Source organism: Delphinapterus leucas, chromosome 6, assembly GCF_059928025.1.
Source record: "Delphinapterus leucas isolate spDelLeu-1000000601 "Yukka" chromosome 6, BTC_Dleu_Yukka2, whole genome shotgun sequence".
Lineage (NCBI taxonomy): Eukaryota > Metazoa > Chordata > Mammalia > Artiodactyla > Monodontidae > Delphinapterus > Delphinapterus leucas.
Window position 1 is genome coordinate 60,321,767 of NC_143134.1, and position 13,132 is coordinate 60,334,898.

General features: G+C 36.1%; 1 protein-coding gene and 1 non-coding gene across 3 annotated transcripts in view; both read right to left on the reverse strand.

The window, feature by feature from the left end:
- The window catches only part of CCDC171 (coiled-coil domain containing 171), a 369,266-nt gene that overhangs the window by 322,461 nt on the left and 33,673 nt on the right, over positions 1-13,132 (reverse strand). For both annotated transcript variants that reach the window (XM_089913206.1, XM_089913205.1), the window contains 3 exons: positions 10,520-10,694; positions 5,124-5,314; positions 2,552-2,683 (listed from right to left, as the gene is read on the reverse strand). In XM_089913206.1, the coding sequence (XP_089769332.1) occupies positions 2,552-2,683; positions 5,124-5,314; positions 10,520-10,694 (498 nt within the window). The remainder of the gene's footprint in view (positions 1-2,551; positions 2,684-5,123; positions 5,315-10,519; positions 10,695-13,132) is intronic.
- LOC115803844 (U6 spliceosomal RNA) lies at positions 7,219-7,325 on the reverse strand. The gene has a single exon (XR_004024639.1). It is a non-coding gene; the product is annotated as a U6 spliceosomal RNA (small nuclear RNA).

Sequence of the window (13,132 nt, forward strand, 5' to 3'; positions counted from 1 at the left end):
CTTCCCTGGTGGTGCAGTGGTTAAGAATCCACCTGCCAATAAAGGGGACACGGGTTCGATCCCTGGTCCACGAAGATCCCACATGCCATGGAGCAACTAAGCCCGCGTGCCACAACTACTGAGCCTGCACTCTAGGGCCCACATGCTGCAACTACTGAGCCCATGTGCTGCAACTACTGAAGCCCACGTGCCTAGAGCCCGTGCTCCACAACAAGAGAAGCCACAATGAGACGCCTGCACGCCAGAACAAAGAGTAGCCCCCACTAGCTGCAACTAAAGAAAGCCCGCACACAGCAATGAAGACCCAACGTGGCCAAAAAATAATAAATAATAAAAGGGTTATTTTCATTTACTTACGTGTACTTGTTTGTTCTAGGTAACCCTGAAGACAATTATCAACAACAGCTCAAATGTCCTCTGCTCTGTGGTGATCTCCCCAATCTCCCAGGCAATTAATTCATTTCTCTTTTATGATCCCATAGCATTTTGTTCAAAATGTTATCATATTACAATATATTTTCTCTCTTTACATGTCTCTCCATGTTGAGATATCTTTTAGGACAGAAATCATATCTTAATCAATTTTATATCTTCAGGACCCACAGTAGGAACTCAGAAAGTACTTAGGGAATGAATAAATGAACGAGTGACTGAATGAATGAGAGAACTAACTATACAAATTACAAGCAGACTCTAAAAATAACAGGAGCTAAAAATAGAGCTATCATATGATCCTACAATCCCACTCCTGGGCATATACTGGGAGAAAAACATGGTCCGAAAGGATTCATGCACCCCAGTGTTCACTGCAGTGCTGTTTACAATAGCCAAGACATGGAAGCAACCTAAATAAATGTCCATCGATGAAAGAATGGATAAAGAAGATGTGGTACATATATACAATGGAATATTACTCAGCCATTAAAAAGAATGAAACTTGGAAAGAACTTTGCAGCAACATGGATGGACCTAGAGACTGTCATACTGAGTGAAGTAAGTCAGACAGAGAGAAATATCGTGTGTTATATCACTTATGTGTGGAATTTTTTTTAAAAAAGATAGAAATGAACTTATTTACAGAAGAGATACAGACTCACAGACTTTGTTGTATACCTGAAACTAACACCTGAAACTAACACAACATTGTTAATCAACTATACTCCAATATAAAATAAAAAGTTAAAGAAGCAAATAAATAAATAAATGGGGTTACTAATAAAGCATAAGTTATTCATGTTAGACAAATTTGAAGTCATGGCCTTAGAGAGTTCAAGTCTGCTAATAAAGAGTATAATTAGCTTTATATCATAAGAAAATCTGAAAATATATTTACCATTACCTCTGCTTAATTTATTTCCAGTGGTTGGCACATGTATGACAAATAAAGCCTTTATAAAATCTCAAAAACAAATAAAATAACATAAAATAAAATAAAAAAAATACTAAGAGGTCTAAAGAGTGACTGTCTTTCCAAATTCCACAGAGGGAGAGACTGGGAAGAAAAGGATTGCCCAAGGACCAAAGGTTTGGTAAAGATATGATTTTGTTGGTATTCTGAACACTTACATATACAACAAATTCAGTATTTCCACTGTTTACTGCCAGCTTTCACTCTTAAAGAAATAAGGTGCTTTCTATTCTCTGCAGGTTTGGGGCCGCCTTCATCTCACAAAATTGTTCGTAACACAAAGCAACTCTAAAATTTATTTTAGATGGATATTTTTCATTCTGTAAAGAATGCATCTCTTTGACATCTATATAAAGACTATATTTCAATTTGTCATTTTGGGTAGAAAAAATGTTGTCTTACCACAAAATAAGTAAGAGAAGAAATGATGGAAATTTATTTGAAATTTTAAATTAGTTGGTTAATGAATGAACAGTTTTCATTTCTCCTACCTCTCCTTCAAAATAATTTACATATAATCTCCTGAAAGAATGCAAAGTGAACAGGAGTAAAAATCTGGAGACTTGTAGTCCTTTCCCACACTAATCACTCAGTCTATGATGTGAGTAAATCACAGATTGCCATCTGCTCATCTATAATGGGGATTAGATGTAATCAGTGATTTTCAAATTGGACTACTCGAAGCCTGGGGGATTCTGTGATTTTGCGGGGAAGAGGTTAAAAGAACATGATTAAGAATTTGCAAAAAAAAAAGAATTTGCACTTCTTAAAAAGAGTTCAAAAAAAATCACTATATTATATGATTTATAAGCATCCTCTAATATCCAAAATCTGATTATTCTATTTCTTTATGTTGTTAAAGACTGCTAACAGTCTCATATTTTAAATTGGAAAACTAAATGCCAAATGTATAGGTGTCCTTTAAAAATCAAATAATTTATGCAGAAGTCACCCAACTCTAATTCTAATAGTATCTTTTGGAAACAGTTGCCCATATTGTCATGTAACTACAAATGAAACATGGCCTCCCAGAGAGCAAAGACTAGGAATTATTTTTTCCTTGAGTAAGCGAGTCAATTATCACACTAATGTAATTTTTAATTTCATAAGCATTAAAAAGACATATTATTATTTTTAAAATACCTGTACTATAAATTGTAACTCTCTTCTTTCTGCTTCCCATTGTTCTGCTTGTAATCTAAACTCCTCCAATGCTGTCTCCCTGATATGAGACTCCATCTCATTCTTCTCCTGCTGATGTTTTTCCAACGCTTCCTTTACGTGAATAAAATCTTGTTTTAGTATTAGATCAATAAAAGTTATCTTTCTTCCTTCATCCACAATTTAAATATACATAGGGCTCTCCTTACCTATACAGACTGTTAAAACTCATTATAATTTATGTTAAAATCATTAATTAGTAGAATAATTATATTTTGGTCATCAGAATGTATATGTGAATAAGAAGCTATGGTTACCCATTTAATTTAAGCAACATTTCATATATATAGATAGATAGATAGATATAGATAGATATAAATAGATATAGATATTTAACCCAATTTTTCCAAAAAATTTAACTGCTGGGGATTGAACAAAATGCATCATATAATAGAGACAAAACAAAGTAGATTGTTTGGCAAATATGTAATCTATATGTAAAGGAGATAATATGGAAAGCTCTAATTAGCTATAGAAACACTATTTGGATTATCCCTGATAATTTATATATAAATCTGACAAAGAACACTGTATTTACCAAAGGGGAGAAGGAGGAGTTTTGTGCAACAAATCAGTATAAGGAAACTCTAGAATGTTAAAAATTTGAAAAGTCAAAAAAATATTTTTAGGTTTAGACTATTAACTAATTTCTAGTTCTACAGATAAACAATATTTGCCGGAGGTTTTTCTTCTGGGGTTTTCCGAGTTGTACCACATTTACAAGATCTAATCTGGTTCAAAATCTCAGAAGTATAAAATGCAGGTTTCCCAAGAAGCCCAATCTTCTAAACTATAGGGTTTTAAACTAAGTCTGCATTAACACAAGGAGAAAGATTCTATGGTTTATATGAGACAGAGGGAAAGCCTCCTGTGTCCTTATAAACTGTAGCATCGTTCTACATAATAAAGACTGCCCTCCCAACTTTCACTAATGGAAAGCCAACAGGAGGAGACTTGAGGTTTTTTCCCCTTAGGGCAAAAGAGTGACTCCTCTTCACCCCCAAAGGTCTCTGTGCAGATTAGTTCAAAGCCAATTGTATAAAATCAAAGCAAAGTTCTCCTACCAAATAGGTGATGAAGATCACATCAAGATCTATAAAAGAGATCTTGAGATGCAGGCTGATTGACTATAAGGATTGCTGCCACCATTACCCTCTTTCCCCATAGCTCTAGACATTTCATGTGGAGAAGTTTATACAAAGCAGTTCAGGGACTTGTAGTTCCGGGTGCCACCTAAACTCCCCCCATTCAAATACTAATGGAGCCCTTGTATATGCCAGGCACTGTTCCAGGGTCTAGGAATATTACAATAAAGAGAAGAGAAAACTGTGACTGTTGACATGCAGGAAATCAAAAGGAGATATGCTGACAAGGTCAGGGAACCTTTGTGCTGAAACTTTTACATTTAACAAATGCTTCTGTAAAATTATTTTTAGTGAAGATTTATTTCCAATATTCTGAAAAGCCATTCACCAGTGGTAAATGTAGAGCATTTTTATCATGTAATTTTTTTTTTTTTAATTTATTTTTGGCTGAGTTGGGTCTTTGTTGCTGCACACAGGCTCTCTCTAGTTGCAGCGAGCGGGGGCTACTCTTAGTTGTGGTGCGTGGGCTTCTCACTGCGGTGGCTTCTCTTATTGCGGAGCACGGGCTCTAGGCGCAGCACAGGCTTCAGTAGTTGTGGCTCACAGGCTCTAGAGCACAGTCTCAGTAGTTGTGGCACACGGGCTTAGTTGCTCCACAGCATGGGGGATCTTCCTGGACCAGGGCTCGAACCTGTGTCCCCTGCATTGGCAGGCAGATTCTTGACCACTGCACCACCAGGGAAGCCCTATCATGTATTTTTAAATTTAAATTGGTACTTCCAAAAAGTGGCAAATACAGACAATTCAAAATCTGTCTTTTAAGTGGGTGGCAACTTCAACATTAAACCATACTTTTACTTTAGAGACTAAAAAGGAACAAAAAATGGGAGAATAAATAACTCATAATAATTTCAATAAAAGGTCATCAAATATTTATATACCGTGCCTATATAGAATGTACCCTACACAGATAATGAAGTTTACATCAGATACATAAAAATTTTTCTATATTTATTGCATATTCAGGTCAAAATCTGGGGCCCACGTTTTTAAAATTACAAATTTTCATGTTGCTGGACCAAAAGGGTTGTGGGTTCTTATCTTCTTACAGTATTCCCATATAAGTGAGTTGGTTTTTTTTTTTGATCAGAGATCTCAAACTGTTTTTCACAAAAGAAACAATATATATATTAATATACTGCTAAAGCATATAAAAAATAGACCTGCAAAAATGCCCCTAAAAAGGAAAGAAGAGAGGGAGAAAGGAAGGGAGTTGGGGGGGGGGCGGTGGGGAAGAAATTAGATTTTCTTGCTTTCTGGTATTTTCCTTTCCAAAAATAACTTCAAATAATGTATAATACATATAATGAATATTAAATATAGAAAAATTCCTTCATAAAATATTTTACCTGTACAGTTTTCTCTAGTCTGCTGTTTTCTTTCATAAGTAAATCATATTTTTGATCACAGTTTTGAATTATATTGTCTCTTTCCTCCAAATCACATTCAAATCTTCTGCATTCTTCTTTCCATTTCTGCTGGGAAGTCTGGAATGCTTTCTCCATCCCACTTGCCTTTCCCTGAAGTTCTGCATTCTGAGCTATTAAAAATATAAAAGAATAATAGGTACATTTACAACCATAAATTAAAACCGTAGGAGTTCAGAAACCTAGGCATTGGAGCTGATTTCAATTACAGCATGATATTAAGACAAAACATTTAACCACTTCATACCAGTGAACTCTTGAAAAGTTCCTGTCCCAAAACCAATCTATTCTACAATTTCTCAATCTCTTCTTCCCCTCCAGACAGAGGTGATTTTGCTGTGAAATGGTTATGACATATTCCTAGAGGCACGCCCAAGTTTAGATGCACCAGCTGCAACTCAATGCTTTTTCTCCTATTCAAGAAAATAAAATTTTTTTAAGTGTGACATATAATAGGGCTACTTTTTTAAAAGACTTGATAGATTACAAATTTTGATTTTTGACTTGGCAACTAGTTAGTTGTGGCATATCTTACACTTGATACTGTCACAAAATTGAGGTTGGGAACCCTAGAACTATAGCTCTTTACTCCCCCAAAGTTAGGCTCGATTCACCTCTCATCCTAGTATTACCTCAACAATAACCATCACTTCCCAACTCACTATGGCTGCTGTTTGCCTCAGCACCTAGAAAGAAGTGATGAAAGGCTACTAGGTCTGGCTCCATCACCTATCACCTGATTAAACCTCCCTGACTCTCTAACCCTCAGTGGGAATAAAGTTGTTGTAAAGATAAAAATGAGGAAATATGTACAAACGTACTTGTTAAACAAACCAAAAAAAAAAAAAGCCAGTTAGTAGTATTATTTTTAAATTATATTTGTGTTTTGAATGGATCGTATGTTCAAAATACAAGTTATTATCAAAGGTACAAAAAGTCTCCCTCCCATCCAGTTACTCTCTCTACAAGACATTATTGTATGGTTTAGTATCCTGTATTGCCGGTAAAAAGTTTGAGGCCATTTTGATTCCTGTTCCTTTGCATCTGGCTTATTTTTCTTTCCTTTCCTTTTCTTTTCTCTTCGAAAGCTTTAGGATCTTTTTTTGGTCTCTATTTTTCTGGAATTTCATAATGCTATGCCTTCACATGGGTCTATTTTTTTCCACTGTGGTGAATATTCTGTGGACCCTTTCAATCTGGCAACTCATATCCTTCAGCTCTGAGATTTTTTTTAAGTAATTTCATTGATCATTTATCCCTCTCTGTTTTCTCTCTTATCTCTTTCTTTCAATATTACCTATTATTCAGATTGGCCCTCAAAGTTTCTTGCCTTTTCTCTCCTATTTTTCCACCTTTGCCTTTTTAAATCTAATTTTGGGATATTTCTTCCATCTTCATCTTCCAATGCTTCTACTGATATTTTTCATTTCTGATTTCACATTTTGTTTTACATCTTTATTGGAGTATAATTGCTTTACAATGGTGTGTTAGTTTCTGCTTTATAACAAAGTGAATCAGTTATACACATACATACGTTCCCATATCTCTTCCCTCTTGCGTCTCTGTCCCTCCCACCCTCCCTATCCCACCCTTCTAGGTGGTCACAAAGCACCGAGCTGATCTCCCTGTGCTATGCGGCTGCTTCCCACTAGCTATCTATTTTACGTTTGGTAGTGTATATATGTCCATGCCACTCTCCCACTTTGTCACAGCTTACCCTTCCCCCTCCCCATATCCTCAAGTCCATTCTCTAGTAGGTCTGTGTCTTTATTCCTATCTTATCCCTAGGTTCTTCATGACATTTTTATTTCTTAAATTCCGTATATATGTGTTAGCATACGGTATTTGTCTTTCTCTTTCTGACTTACTTCACACTGTATGACAGACTCTAGGTCCATCCACCTCATTACAAATAGCTCAATTTCGTTTCTTTTTATGGCTGAGCAATATTCCATTGTATATATGTGCCACATCTTCTTATTCCATTCATCCGATGATGGACACTTAGGTTGTTTCCAAAAATATGGAACGCTTCACAAATTTGCGTATCATACTTGCGCAGGGGCCATGCTAATCTTCTCTGTATCGTTCCAATTTTAGTATATGTGCTGCCGAAGTGAGCACCTGATTTCACATTTTTAATTTCTAAGAGCTTTCTTTTTTTTATACCACCTGGTTCTTGCATCATGGATGGAATATATTCTTTTTCAGCTCTGAGGATATTAATAATGCTTATTTGTAAATCTTCTCCTTGCAGAGTTTCTGATTCTTCCAAATTATTTTTTTCTCTCCATTTTAGAGGCTTTCCACAAGTATCTGCTAATTCTTGGCTGCCTGCTCCCAATTAAGTGTAACTATAAGGGTGACATACCTTTTATACATCCACATAACCACTACCTAGATTCTGAGCTTCAGGATGAAACTTGATAACTGTGGTCTGATAAAAGTAGGCCATTTATTAGGAAATCCCCAACATCAGCATCATTAGGGTTTTCCTCTTGGCTTGGTCAGATGACCCATGGAAGAGTTTTCCAAGCTCCCACATGAAGTGTAGAAATCTCAGTGCTAGCTTTTGGGAAACTCAATAGAAAAAAGGAAGCTGGAAGGAATAGTTCCTCAATATTTAACATTGAGTATGTTATCTTCCTGTTTTTGCCAGTCTGAAGACCCTGTATTTTATCATCTCCAGATATTAAGCCCCCCAAATTACACTAGGAAGTGGGAGCAATCCCAGAATATCATACTCTTGGGAAGGGGATCTAAGAACCTAAGTGCCTCTAGAGCAAACAGATTTCATCTAACCCTCTTTATTTTACTTCTGCTATTCCAATTCCTAATTCCAAAGGTAGCTGGTGCTTCCAGTTCATAAGCCTTTGATTATCTAGCAAGTTGTGTGCCAGCTTTCCCAACCCCTGGCTTAGGATTCTGACGTCTCAGGTCTGCTAAGTCAGTTATCCCTCATCCATTCATTTTCCAGCTTCGAAAATTTTCTCTCTTATCTTGTCTCCTCTCTCAATCATTATGAGATTATCTCTTTTAATATCCCATAACTCCATCAGGTTGTTTTTTATTCTACCCTCAATATTTTATCATATATATAAAGTTTAAAGTATTGTAAAACGAACACCTGTAAACCCCAGACTAGACTCTATGATTGTTAACATTTTGCCATATGTATTTTCTTTACCACACATTCATCCATATATCCATGCATCCACTCATTTTTTTCATCCATCAGACCATACTTTTTTATGCATTTCAAAACAAGTTGCAAATAAAAGTACATTTCACTGCTGAATAATTAAGCATTCATATCAATAATATAGAATTCAATTTTTTTTTGCAGGTAAAATTTACATATAGTGAAATGGACAAATCTTAAGTGCTCCATTCAAAGAGACTTGACAAATGCATACACTCATGTAACCAAAACCCCTATCAAAATACAGAAAATTTCCTTCAATCGAAACGTTTCCCCCTACTTTTCCTAGTTAGTCCTCACTGCCAACCCATCCTAGAGGTAACCGCTGTTCTGATTTTTTTTTCACCAACGACTAGTTTTTTCTGTCCTAGAATTTCATATAATGGAATCATACAGGAAGTCCTCTTCTGTGTAAAGTTTCACTCAGCATAATGTTTTTGAGATTCACTCATGTTATTGAATGTATCAGTAGTTGATTCATTTTTATTGCTTAGTAATATTTCATTGAGTGAATATACAAAAATTGTTTCTTCATTCTTCTGTCAATGGACATTTGGGGTTTTTCTCCAATTTGGGGCTGCCATGAATAGAGCTGCTATGAAATTCTTATACAAGTCTTTTGTGGACAAATGTTTCTCAGAGAAACTACCAAAGAGTGAAACTTCTGGGTCACTGGATAAATATATGTTTATTTTAAAAGAAATTGCCAAGTTTTTTTCCAAAGTAGTTGTACCATTTCACTTTCTCACTAAAAAAGTATAAGAGTTCCAGTTCCTCTACATCCTAACTAACATTTGGTATTGACAGTCCTTTCAATGAGAGCCATCAGATGGGTATGCAGTGACAGTCACTGTGGTTTTAGTTTGCATTTCTCTGATGACAAATGAAGGTAAGCATTTTTCATGTGATTAACGGCCATTCTTCTATATTCCTCTGTAAAGTGTCTTGAAATCATTTGACTTTGGGCAAGTAACTTCCCATCTTCCCTGGACTTCAACTTCCTCATAATTAAATAAAAGTCATTAACTTGTACATCTAGTGCCTTTCAAGTCTTATAATCCTAAGTTCCAGATAGTAGTTTAGTAATTAAATGCCAAAGGTAATCAAAAGTATTTTTGACCAATGGCCAGGCCAAGACTAGGGATCGTAACCTTTATAATATTATAACGTGACATTCGCTTGGCCCCATGCAGTTAACAAAGCACTTTTATTTTCTCATTTCATCCTTAAAACAACCTAGGTTCAAGTATCAGTAAGTGGCAGAATCAGGACCTAAATCTAAATCTTCAGAATTCACGTTCAGTGTTCTCTTCATTAAAACCTGCTGAGTATAAGAATGTTCAGGGCAACACTATTCTTAATAAACAAAAACCAGACACTACCCACTACCAATAGAAATGGATGAATATTAAGTGTGGTATGTTCACACTATATAATACTAAACATCAATATGAAGTTCATATGACAATAGGAATGAACTCACAAGCACAAAGTTGAAGAAAAGAAGCCAGATACAAAAGAGTACATACTATATGATTCCTTTCATATAAAGTACGAAAAAGAGGCAAAATTAATTATTGCTATTAAAAATCAGGATAGCAGTTATCTATGTGGAGGACTTCTGGTAATTTTCCATTTCATGACCCAGGTGCTGGTTATAAGTCATACACTTATCTACGCACACTTCTTTATATATATTATACTCTGTGGTTCCTAAACCTAGCTAATCAACAAATCACCTGCAGTGCTTCTTGAACATACAGATTTTCTCAAGCTAGAGATTCTGTTTCAGATTACATGTGATAGGAGGCCTATGAATTTTTTTAAAATCTCTATATGATTCTGCTGATTATTCATGAAACAAGTGCTCTAAAAAGTGATTAACAGAATTTTGAAACCATTTTTCTATACTTGTACAAAAAAAATAATGTAAGGTAAAGTAAATGAATGTTCACATAATTGCCAGAAGACATACACACATAGCAAAGTCTGTCCATCAAAGGCCAGTCAAAGAAATCAAAACCCTACCTCTGACCCTATATGGAATGCATACACAACAGGGAGCAACGATGTACAATGACGTTACAAACAGGGAGAGAAATAGAAATAGTTTTACCACAGAGTTTTTCTTGGATCCTATGTGCCTCAGCTAATCTTTCTTCAGCAGCCCGCCTTCCGAGTCCAGCTTCCTTTCTAGCAACAGCCAGGTCATATTCCAGACTTTGTCGCAATGCCTCTCCTTTTTCAACCTCGGATCGTAGCTTGGCAATCTGGCTCTCGTAGCTTGCCAGCTAAAAACAGACTTCTGATATCATGAACCAATATAAAAATATGTCTCCAAGATTATGAGATCATGCACCCAAACAATTTTCTTAGAGAAATTTGTTTCTATAATATTTATAAGACAAGAATTTACACATTTATACTTTCTAAAAGACTGGAAAAGAAGCACTAGCCTTACTCAGCAAATAACATTCATTAATTTTCTTATTTTAGAGAATCCACTAGAGAAAAAATTTTTTTAATTCTTATATGCACTTCTTATTAAAAGTAAAGAGAAATCACAGGTTTTAATCAGAAAAAGTCATACCTAAGAAGTGAAAAAAATGCATGACATATAGTAAGAACTTAAAAATTCATTCTCGGGCTTCCCTCGTGGCGCAGTGGTTGAGAGTCCGCCTGCCGAGGCAGGGGACATGGGTACGTGCTCCGGTCCGGAAAGATCCCACATGCCGCGGAGCGGCTGGGCCCGTGGGCCATAGCCACTGAGCCTGCGCGTCCGGACCCTGTGTTCCGCAACGGGAGAGGCCACAACACTGAGAGGCCCGCATACCGGAAAAAAAAAAAAAAAAAATTCATTCTCTCCTCTACTCCTGAACCCTAACTGAAATCAAGAAGCAAATGGTGGACTTCCCTGGCAGTCCAGTGGTTAAGGCTCCGCACTCCCAATGCAGGGGGCACTTCGAACCCTGGTCAGGGAGCTAATGTCCCACATGCCGCACAGTGTGGCCAAAAAAATAAAATAAAATAAATAAAATAAAATGCCTTAAAAAAAGCAGCAAATAGTATCAAAATTTGGTAAATATTGTCTATATTATTTCTCTGGATTATGACATTACTCACAGAGCATAAAGTAATAAAAGTGCCTGTTTTACAGGGATTTTAATGAACGAATATCTAATTTATCTACTATTTAGATAACCAGATAGTTAATAACTAGATTTAATTCATCTAATATCCTTCCATGAAGTAGTGTGACAGGAGACAGGTCAGAGAGTTAGAACCAGATGATTTATAAAGTCCCTTCCCACTCTGAAATTCTATGATCTAATCAATGATTCATTAAATGATATTAAATACTTGCTACATGTCAAGTACAGTGAAAGATATAAAAACAAACATTATAGAGCCCCTGATCTCAAGTAATGAAATGCTATAGAAAGTCATAAGGGATTAGTTTCACAAAAGAGGTAAAAATGTTATGATAGTTCAAAGAAAAGCAAAATTACTTCTTGCTGGAGGGAGAGAAAGAAATGATGGATGAGAGAGAATGCTAGGAAGGTATCATACGGGAAAGCATCAAGCTACTGTATCAGGCTAGAAATAGATGGTCCAATTACCATATAAGAAAAGACAAAAAGGATTTCTAAAGGGCAACATCAGAAATTACCATAAGTAGCAGTTAATATGTAGAGTGCAGCAGGAGTTACACTCTTTTTAACATATATAAAAAAAATAATTTCCATTTTTATAAATGTTAGAAAAGTAAGTGTCTTCAGCACACTTATACTCACAAAATAAGAATTTACAAATATCTTTTAATAAGTTAATGGAAAAAAACATAAAACCTTTATTACATCTTCAAGATAACTCCGTTTATTTCAGAATCACGCCATCCCTCCCTGCCCAGGAATAAAGTTGTTAACATTTGGGCATTCCCAGTTGTGCCAGTCATTTACCTGTTTGCCCTCAGACACCCCCTCCCCCATCCTTCTCCAGTTCTACTCCATATTCTAGGAACTACATGTGCCAGACTTCCCTGCCCACTGGCTTCTTGGGAGTTTGGATCAATGAGAGGCACTTGTGGTATATGTGAGGACAGGAAAGGAGAAGCCAGGGTATTTGTCCCTCTCTAGATCTACCCTGAGCAGCATCTGTCTTCCCTGTGGCTGCAAATCCTTCTGGATAGCTAGCTTTTTTCAACCTTCGGAATGAAAGTAACTTCCTAATGTTGCTACCCTCTGGGTTGCCTTAACATCCCCTATTTGTCTTTTTACCTCTTCTGGTACTTGTGTAATCAATTCCACTTGGACACCAAATGATATTACTCTTGGTATCAGAAATAGCCTCAAGATGGGTTTCTGATATTTTGTAGTAAACCTATATGAGCCTAAATACAATGAAGACCTTTTTGCAGGTAGAAATGAGATACTTTTGCAGTGATCCATGGCCTCCAGTGGGATCACAATTATTTACATTATCATGTGCAATTGTTTAAAATAAAGTGCCAGTTGAGTTCAAGCCTTTGGGAAATGAAGTAGCAACTGCACTTGACCAACATGGCAGTTTTGTTTACTACAAGACCCATGGCATGGGAAGGCTAAATCTAACTATGCTAGAGAATTTACAAAAATGAAAAGGTAATCCCAGGGTTCTAGAATCTCAGCTCAAGACAGTCAGAAAGCCAGAGAGTTTCTACGTTGACTTTAAAGAATCTCTTATTTCTCAT